This window comes from Myiozetetes cayanensis, unplaced genomic scaffold, assembly GCF_022539395.1.
Source record: "Myiozetetes cayanensis isolate MyiCay16 unplaced genomic scaffold, myiCay2020 scf24, whole genome shotgun sequence".
Lineage (NCBI taxonomy): Eukaryota > Metazoa > Chordata > Aves > Passeriformes > Tyrannidae > Myiozetetes > Myiozetetes cayanensis.
The window spans coordinates 8770411-8780905 of NW_026087456.1; the positions used below are offsets into that span (position 1 = coordinate 8770411).

General features: G+C 41.1%; 1 protein-coding gene across 3 annotated transcripts in view; it reads right to left on the reverse strand.

Annotated features, from left to right (window-relative positions):
• Nucleotides 1-10495, reverse strand: part of LARP7 (La ribonucleoprotein 7, transcriptional regulator) — a 23927-nt gene continuing 13432 nt past the window's right edge. For 2 of the 3 annotated variants that reach the window (XM_050320576.1, XM_050320574.1), the window contains exons 9-13: nt 9975-10123; nt 8963-9081; nt 6512-6671; nt 4487-4578; nt 2-441 (exon numbers count right to left, since the gene is read on the reverse strand). In XM_050320576.1, coding sequence (XP_050176533.1) covers nt 361-441; nt 4487-4578; nt 6512-6671; nt 8963-9081; nt 9975-10123 — 601 coding nt within the window. In that variant the 3' untranslated portion in view covers nt 2-360. Of the gene's footprint in view, nt 442-4486; nt 4579-6511; nt 6672-8962; nt 9082-9974; nt 10124-10495 lie in introns of all 3 variants that reach the window. The other variant, XM_050320575.1, reaches the window with a different exon arrangement.

A 10495-nucleotide genomic window follows, 5' to 3' on the forward strand; every position in this document is an offset into this window, starting at 1 on the left:
GATACACAACAGAAATTTTCTCCAGCATTTTATTTTATAACCTAGTGTACAAAACAACATACAAAAAAATATAATCCAAAAAAAAAAAAAAAAAAAAAAGAACAAAAAAAAACCAACCCCAAAAGTGAACTAAAGCAAAATCTTGTAATACACATTTTCCAGAGAGCTTAACCTAAAGGCTCAGAAGCAGCAAACATTCTGCCTATTCCAAACAGAGTTCAGAGCCATTTCCACTCTTGCAGTCTTGCAGAGTTGTGGCTCCTGGGTTTAGTTGCTGTAAGCAGTGGTGGCTGTGGGGGCTGGTTTTGGTAGGTTGGTTTGGAATACCTACAGTTCACACCTGAAGATCATCGGGCCTGGTTAGTTGCCATCAGTGAAGCGAATGTGTTTGCTCGTCTGTTGAGTCTTCTCCAGTCTCATCTTCTCAGCCTTGGCAATCAACTGCAAACAGGAGAAATACCACAGAAAATTAGAGGAAAGTGATATCCTTAGGATTTGATTTCACAGGCATGGATATATTCTTCAGTGCTTCACCAGATTACCTGAGAAAATGTTTATCTGAGCAGCTGAGCTAAGCTAGATAGCTATCAAAAATATATATAAATTCAGTATTGCCTCAGAATCATCCAAAATAAAAGTGTCTCTTCAGTTGCTGATCAGTTGCTTTCATTCCATCCCTTCCTCCTCCCAACATGGTTGAAGAGAACAAAATATTAATTTTTTAAGTCTTAAAATACAGTCTCATATAATTTAAAGAACTCTTTAAATGAATCCTTTTACTGGATTCGTTTTGTGAGAGATGTAGGAAAAACAAGGTTAGGCTAGAAAAGGAGTGCTTCAGGAATATTGTAGCATTTTAGGCAGGACAAAAACCACACACCACCAATACACCACACTGGAAACCCCACACAAACCACTCAAGAACAATAAAAGCACAGAAAAACCACCCACAAAAATAAAACCCCCATAGAAACCCCACATGTGAATACAAACACATAAACCCACTAAAAACACACACAAAACCCACAAGCCACAAGAGACAGAACACACTGAAACCACAAACACACACGAACCCACAGAAAACGCACATACACAAACCACAAATCAACACAAGAACTCCCACAGAAGAGCACAAACACACACACAAAAAACGTAGAGACAACCACAGAAACCATACACCAACACACAAAACCACACAGAAATGCAGGCACACCCCACACAAAGACACAAAACCACATTAAAAAAAAAAATCATCACAACAGAACAAAAACTCACCTACAAGACAAAAAACAACACCCAAAGTAAAAAAAAGGAAAAAAACCCCACCAAAACAAAACAAAAAGAAACCACAAACAAAAAACCCCACAATAACTTCTGTGCTGGGGATAACTCAAACGTATAAGATATTGCTCTGGGGAAGGGGTCTTTGCTCACGGGCAACTCCACTTTGCTATATTTCAACAATTTCACAAATAAATCAAATTATTTGTTCCTTCTGCATGACTGTGGTGTCATTGTGTCCCATCAGTGCACAGGATGCTGCTGCACTGACTGGGACAGTTGGGATTTCAGAAAGAGAGAAATAAAAGTGATCTAAAGATGTAACCAAGGGTCAATTTTACTCTCTGATATCTAAAAAAAATTACTAAAAGAGTTTTAACAGTAAGAAGTGAAGAGTACAGTGGTTTACTCGTTGCACATATGAGATGGAGAATTCCAAGCAGGGGAAGTTCTAGGACATGAACTGCCCAGTTCACACCAGTGACAGTGGTTTTGTACCCGTGCCTCAGAATTCACAGAGGCCTCAAGGATTCCTGTTTGCAGCTCATCAGTCCCGGATCAGCACCTCTATCTGAGCACACTCCTGTCTCCAAACAGGTCTCCAGCCCTTCCACAGACACCAGTGGCACAGAGCCAGGGAACTGGGGATGTGCCGTGGAGTGGGAGCTGTCCCCACGGGCTCACCCACAGGGAATTGCCCAGCCTTGCAAGGGCACAGCCCCGGAGCCCCAGGCATCAGCAGCACAGAACAGTGTGGGCTGTGCCCAGACATTCCCACCATCCTCCTTCTCCATACATCCTGTAAATTATGCCACCCTTCACAAATACCAATTCTCACTTCCTCACCAAATGCCTTTCACTTCTGCCACCCCTCCCACCCTCTTAAACTTCCTCCTTCCCTCTGGGAAAGGGGGCACAAGGTGCAAACGAGGTTCCTCCCCCCGGGAGCCAAGGATCCAAGGGGAAAGCTTGCAGGCACTCACTCCTTGGCTTGGGGAACGGGAGACTCTGATCAGTCTGGAGTTTAAGGCTACAGACTGATGGATTGCTTTAGCTCTGAATAAACTGGCACTGCCCTAAAAAGCAGTTCTGGCAGGAAGGTTTGCCATCGGTAAATCAAGGAGGTGGTTTTCTCAGGCTGTAAAGCCACAGACAAAAGAGAAGATGGATTTGGAAGGGGCAGCAGAGGGGTGACAATGAAGGACCAGGCCCGGGGGAAAAGCCTCACACTGAACACCTTTTTCACTCCCAAGGACAGTCAGGCCTTAGTCAAGTTCTGGGACATTTAGTTTATTATAAGAACTACACCAGAGAAAGTTAAATCTCTACTTAAATCTAATCTAATCTCATCGGTTTTGGGTGTGAGCATTATGACAGACATCTGCTCAAGTTGTCCTTAACCCTCATCCCAGGGAAAGAGAAGCATGCCTTATACTTTTTAGAAAACACAGAAAAGAGCAATTTCTAAGTGCCTAAAATTACAACCATCTCCAAAGTGTGGTAAAGTATTTCAAAACATTACCAGAACAGACCTTTACAAGAAAGATACACTAATGGCACGTTTTACTATAGATACTTTATTATGAATAATTACTTTTTTCTTCCTTGTAAGCACTAAGGAAGAATTTTCTAATATTTAAGCACTGTTTACCATCAATGGGTATTTTGGGAATACAGCCTGTCCAAAAGCAAGGAAAGGGTTAAGAGTTCCTGACTGCAGCCAGGCATTCTTGTCTTGATGTTTCGCTTGACAGCGTTAGCATTTAAATGGAATTCCCTGGGCTTTGAAGTTCACACCTCCCGGTGTGGGCAAGGTGATGGGCAGGGGGGAGGAGCGGGAGTTTGCATCCCTGTGCTGCCTTTGTTAGGCAGGAGTGAGACAGTTTGTATTTGAGCTGCATTACTGGCCAATTTACACCGCTTTGGTCAACAAGTACCAGCCTTCAAAAGATGAAGAGTAGAAACGGGAGAGCAAGTCTAAGTTAAAGTCTAAGGTGCCACTTTGGTTTAAAAAAGTAAAAGTACATTAAAATAATAAAAAAAAAAACACAACAGGGAGCATTCAGTAAAATGCTCTGAAGCTGCAGAGCTTTCACATTCCCTTTCTAGTCATATTAAAGAAAAATGGCTCAAGTCAATGCCATCTTTAGGCTTTTAAGAAAATTAAATCAGACCTTGGGGCAAGTTCTTTATGCACATGTTTGTTTAAAAGAACTCTGCTCATTAGTCTATGGGATCTCTGAGAGAACATTCAGGCAAACAGGGTAAGACAGGACCAATATGCCTCTGACCTGTACAATCCCTGTTCCTCTAGGCCAATTAAATATTTATTTTCAATTATCTATGTAATTTCCCCCCCCCAACATCCAGGAAACAGAGTCTCCAAAGTCACCAGCAAATAATTAAGGTCAGATGATCTGAAGTTTTGCAAGCAGCAGCAGCAGAAAAATTCAGGTTAAAGCCAACCCAGAAACCTTATCTGCAATGTGTGTAGAGCAAACCTGGCAATAAAAGGTCTGTGAAATACTCTTTGGCTCCTCTCTGTCAGGTCAAGGATCTGACTGGCTTAATCAAGGAACCCTTGGTGCCTGCAAGGATCTTCTGTGGCAGGAGTGGAGGCTGCAGCCAGTGAGTTCACTGCAACATCCCCTCAACTCTGCATCCTGACAGGCACACCAAGGTCAAGGCTGGAAGGGAATTTCCCAGTTTGGATCTGGAAGCTGTACAGCCATGGGTGCTTGCCAGCATTCACCCCAGCACAGAACTGTGCACCAGGAAAACTGGGCAAGTTATGAGGGAAATGAGATTGATCCTCAAGAAACCCATTTTCTGCATCATAGTAGGGTATTACCAGTATAGCACTAGACTTGATTTCACTGGAGCACATCAAGACCACTTAACTTTTTCATGAGCTCATCCAGACAAGAGTCTGAGAAGAAATCCAGTTTAAAATTAACTTCAGGCCTTTAGACACAGACTTAACTTTCTCTGATTGTCCCCATAAAGACAAGGCTTGCACTTGGCAACTGGGCCAGGACAGACACACATCCTCTCCTTTGTAGCTGTAAAACTCTGCTGCAAAGTCAGTAGAAAACGATTTAACTGAATTAAATACACAAAGTATCAAAGATCATGGATCTGTGCAGAAATGGAGTCGTGTTTTCAACCGTGGCTGTGCAGGAAAGAGATCTGATTTGCACATTACCTTCTCAGTCCCCCTCTTCTTTTCTCGAGGCTGGTTCAGCTTAGCTTGTCTGTCCACCAAAATCTTCTGCCAGTAACGCTGTTCATTGTCACCTTGAAGTAAAAATAACATTGAGGTACGTGAATAAAAGCAGGACACAGGTAGATGTCCTGTTTTACCTTTCTAAGGTAAACACATATGGAAATACCTGACAGGGAAACCCAGCAAGTATTTCCCCTGTAATCCCAAGTTTCCTGGTCACAGGAGTCATACAGAATTCCTCTCTACATGTCACTAGCAAAAGGAGCTGAGTTTGAGCTGAAGTTTCACCACAGCACACGGAGGCCCTTTGATTTACTCATGTACTCAACCTCTGACTCATTTTAAACAACTACCAAAGAGAAAAAAAAGTAATTAGTTTAAGATCAACTGAGACTGTTTTATTTCATCAACACCATTGCCTGGGGACTCCATGAGCTGTCAGGACTGTTTGAACATGGCCAGCAATACAAGGGCAAATAACTGTGCAGCTTCTCTCAGCAACTGCCTTGTAGTTAAGTTGCAGTTTTCCACTGTTCCCTCTGGTTTGGGATGTAACTACCACAACAGGAACTTTGTGATGTGTTGCATGGTCTCACGGTTCAGCTACAGGGAAGTTTCCCAAAAATATTCCTGCAGAAGTTAAGCATCTCTGACAGTGTTCAGATCTTACCACCTTGCCACATGAAAAGCTGAATATCTTTATAGTAGTCAAGTGCTAAAAAAGTGAAATATTAGTGGGAAGGATTTAGTCCCTGCAGTAAAGAGCATTAAAGATTCCTTCCTTATTCTTATTCTCTCACCTTATGCCAGCGAGCAAAGCTAAAATCCTTACTGTGAGTCCCTTGTGCTTTCCATTCTCATTTCAATGAGACACTTAGAAAAAAAATCCTAATGCTATGAATGGAATGCTCCTACAGTGTAGTAGTTACTCCTAATCTACTACCACACTTTTATGTAAGAATACAAAACTAGGGACAATCAATCAGAGACAAACAGAGCACTCAGCTGTAAAAGCCAAAATTTGAAGTAGTTTCTGGATCTGTGGAACACAGAACACACTGCAGACAAATTTATCTCCAAATGACACGAACAGCATTCACTGAGTCTTAAATTTGGATGAACTTTGATATTATAGTGAAGGTTGATGCTTCTATTAAAGCTTTTCCTTCTGCAATCCTCAACGGACTTTTAGGGGAGTTTACAGCCCTGCACTCATGGAACTGGACTTCATGGGAGGATCTGTGCAGGAGTGGGGTAAAATCTCAATACACAGATGAGGGAATCTCATCTGAATTTTTTTTGCACATTTAGAATTTCTAGTGCACGTCTAGAATTTAAAAGCATTATTGGGAGAGACTTGCTCTTTCTACCTCTCAATTCCATAGAGAGATTTATCTACACTTGGAAAAGTAATCCAATCCAAGACATGAGGTAATTTCAGAAAGAAGTGATACACATTAAAATTAGGTTCTAAAGTAGAGTCAGTAAATATTTTTGTGTAAATACAATTAAGAAAAAAAGCTAATTCTGGTCTAAGTTAGCCAACTTCCTGAAAAATTAAGATCAATTAGTAGGTAAGTGCTAATCCCAGTGTAAGTGTATCCATGCTGTTAGACCCTGCTCCTGTTATTTCACACATCAGTTCAGTATTTAAGTCTCTTCAAAATTCTTTTGCATCATCACAATGTTCTATTCATAAAGCTGACATGTGAATTAAGTTCTACAGTGCATTGTCACTGAAAGTGAAGCAAATCAGTCCAAAAAAACCCCAGAATCAAGTTGGTAACAGGAAGCAAAGTTTATTTCTCTCTGAATAGTGGCATAAAACCCCTTAGAGTTTTAATATATAATTGTGAAGTTACTCACCAAAAACCAAGCAGCCTTTTCCCCAAACCAAGATATTGAAACACATCCCTGTAGCCACGATGTGAAACAATCCTTTCCACGGTACCTACATCTACTCCTGTACTTCCACTTAAAAAAAAACCAAACCCAAAGTCTTACCAGTGAGAATTTCGAATTTGCAGTTGTTTTTGATCTGGATTTCTTTGTGTGACTTCAGGACAGTCTGTGCATCCTCGGGAGTCTTGAAGCGGACGTGGCACTCGGTGTCTCCCTCCAGCATGTCAACATAAGCCACCTCAGCCAGCACTGCCAGAGCATCCTGTCAGAGCATGAGGGAGAACACACACCATAAATCAGCCTTCAGAAGGAGAAAATAAAAAAAAAAAGAAAGTGACTTTTGACCATTCCATTTGGAGGTCATTAACATTTTCAACAAGGTCACGAATCCATCAATCTCTTGTCAAATACTTTTGAGTTACTATATTTTCCTAAGGAGGTTATACCTGAATTCTGATTTTACAACATCTGCCCATCTCATCCTGCCCTCCAGCAACTTCAAGCAGTAATTTCTGAAAAAGTTGATTTTTTTTTTTTGCACAACTATTGTTTTACTGAAGGAGCATCAGTAATTATTAATTTTTCAACACTGTATCTACCTTTTCTTTAAGTTATTGGTGTGCTATAACAACTTCGACCCCACAGAAAATATAACACTTTATTCAATGCAATAAATATATAAACCCAAGCCCACTCATGGCAGATTATCTGAGAAATGAGCACTAAAGCAACTCTTTCCATCTTTATGAAGTGACCTCTGCCTGAGAGTTTTCACTGACAGCTAAAGGAAGAAGAGTCACAAATGTTCTTGCAGATGAAGTACTTGACTTGTAATTCCTGCTGTTAGGGAAATTAACCAGCACCACACATTCCTACTCAATTTGGTTCCCAGCAGGCAGCTCCACTAAGATGCTTCCATTCAGGAACCACACACTGCTTTTAACCCTCCACTACCAAGGGCAGCCTTAAAACAAAACAACAAGTGACAACGCTGTTAAAATCATTTGAGAGCCACCAAAAGCTGCTTTCCAGCCTTATTCTGGTATCCCAATGTCATGAGTGCATGGAAAACTACAACAAGTTGAGTGGAGTTTACAGCTACAAGAGTTCACTGGAGCTGGCAAACATGAGCAGCTCTGAGAAGCACCTTAAGACCAAAACAGGGAAGAAGTGTGAAATTAAAACATCCAAATAGCATTTGTGGCAGTTTTATGCAGCTGATGGTCCAGAAACACAGCAAAGCCAGGTTTGGTGGCAGTTCTTCCTTCAAGAGTTGCACAACCAATATGGTCAGGAAATTAAAAAACCCACAAAAAAGTCAGTTTGGTGCTAGTTTCTTAGTAAGTTTTCCTCCTGCCCACACCTTGTTAGGGAGTGACACAAACTTTAAACAGTGAGGTGTATTCTGCAGTCCAGGGGGCCCTCAGAGGTTACAGGGACAACTGCCACATTCCCTCAGTGTCTCCAGCACTGACAACTGCCTGCAAATCCACCAGATAAGGCTGATTATGTTGAAACCCCACCGTCAGTGGGTTTTCAGGGAGAGAAATTAGAGTCTCTCCTCTTGCTTAGGTTTATGCACCACTAAACCTCACACACTTGCCAGTGACTCGAAGTGGCCTCCTCAGTCATAAAAATCCCCTCAGAACTCCAGTTTTGACCCACATGAACCACTGACCTAAGTGGTCTGGATATCAAGTTGTTCAAATTCTTTCCAATTGTTATTCATCCAAAAGTGCAATTTGGGAAAGAAAATGTCCTGCCTCATACGTGGAAGCTTCAGTATCTGGAAAAACGCTGTTATTTCCTTTGGAAAACTTGTAATATTTCCATTTCAAAAGGATGCAGCTTAAAACTGGTATTTTCCTTAAAAGGGAAATATTCTGCTTAGCGTGTGTAACTTTTTTATGGTGACATCACACGAAATGGAAGGTGTCCTAAACGCTTATAAAGAGGAAAAACAGCACTTGGCATAGGAAAAAAAGTGACAGATTTGACAGGCTCTACTGCAGTCACTCTCCCTGAAATGCAATTTGTTGTTGCCAAGTTATTATTGGGAAAAGAAAAACAATTGTGGATTTTTTTTTTTTTTTTGAGAGAGAGAGCATTTTCCTGTCCCTTAATTCCTGGCAATGGAATTAAAAAATATACTTTTATATTAATGAGAGAAGCATTTTTATGGATTTCTTGTCAGGATAATTGGCACGGTGATAAATACAGAGCTCTGCATCAGTGTCCACTTCTTGTTAAAAACTGGAAAGCACTAGAGACTTCCTTATTTTTGTCCACATTTCCATTATAAACTTGACATTGCTCAAAGCACACTCAGGGCTTGTTTTTCCTTGGAATCATCCTCTTGAGCCCATTTTGCCCTTGTAAAATCTGCCTGTTCACAGGTAGTAGAGAAGAATCTGTAGGCAGCTACTGGCCAAATAGATTGACAAAAACCCACCCAGCCAGGCTGGGTTAAAGGGTATTCCATATTCAAACATTTGGGGGGCACGGGGAGAGGAGGAAAGGCCGACAGCTTCCCTGAGGATACAAAGGCATTACCTTGATGTGCTTCCTGCCCGGCAGGGGCTCGGTGCTGATGATCTTCACAATTACTCCGCTAACGAACTGAGGCCCCATTGTGTTGGCCTTGGCTGGAGGGGCACAATCGGCACTGGTGGCTGCTCAAGTTAAAAACAGGGGGGGAGAAAAACCACCAAAAGAAAGTTTTTAACTCTATTACACTGAGAAACCGAAGTTTGAGAGCATAGGAGTAACATAATGAAAACAAGCCTTCAATATTGTTACTGCAGATACACTGTGGTGTTTCAAACCAAGGTCAAGACTGTCCCCAGGTTCAAGTCAATCTAAGTAAAAAAAGGAAGACCACTTCAAGAAAAAAGAGCTTAGAGAGGTTTTTACAGTCCACAGTCTCCTTATAAGAATATTTTATATTCTATTGATTTGATTAATAGTTGAACCCTCAATTTGAGAGCAATCAAAAACATGCAGACAGGCATTGGAACACCAGTGTCAAAGTTAGGGAAAAGCACAGAAAACTCACAACGACAGAACAGTTCTACATCCAGAAAAGGTATAAATTTAAATATAAGGACATAATTACCAAGCTCCTTTTAAACATGAAGCAGATAAAGCCCAGTTGCAAGCTGGCTTTTTTTTTAATGCCTTACTTGGATAGAATTGTTTTGTGAATCACTTCAGGTACATTTAAGCCAAAGCAAATCAGGCCTGAGCTGCAGCCCCCAAAAAGCTGATTCCTGATTTACCTCTGAGGCTTTTAAGATTACATTTACCTAAAAATATCCTTAAGCTTAAGAAAGGCTACTGGAATATGCTGAAATGGCTTGTTTGGTCTTTATAAATAAAGCACCTTATCCCGAATCTATCTAAATACAGGAGGGACATTGCTTTTAGTATGGGGCATTCAGAGAAAGCATTTCAGAAAATAAAACCATGTGGCAGCGTTTCTGCAAGATCAATCTTAGATCCCTTCTGTTGGTGTAGCAGAAACATAGAAAAAAACAACAAAAAAGAAGCCAAGCCCCAGGATTACTTTTGTGGTTTTCGGATTTCTGTGCACAGGACTCTGTTTCCATCTCTCCCGCGGGCTCAAGTTTGATTTGAGTCATGGTTTTCTTTAAGGAGGCCATACTGGCTTTCTGCAGGGCCAAATATTCTTGCTTCAAACCCATCCACTCGGCCCTGGAAGAGGCAACACAAGCACAGCGTGGCAGTTGTAAACAAGCAAACATTTAGAAACTTCACGACAACTGAACAGTTTACAAACAACTTAAGGCAGACTTGGTGAGCAGTGCAAACCATTAGAGATCCTCCTGCATTTCAGTCAAATTAAACCTTGTTCACATCCGATTTTAATTTTTTTTATTTCGATTTAGTAAGCCAAGAGTTTCAACAGGACCAACCCATCGTTCCAATGGTCAGACTCCCAAATTTACTGTAAGGATTCAGACAGCAAACAGAACAGCTTGGTAAACTTGTGTTTTTCACTGGAACTACACAGAGCAAAGGCACTAAACTCAGAGTTAATTCAGAAACAGTGAACTCTAAATTCAC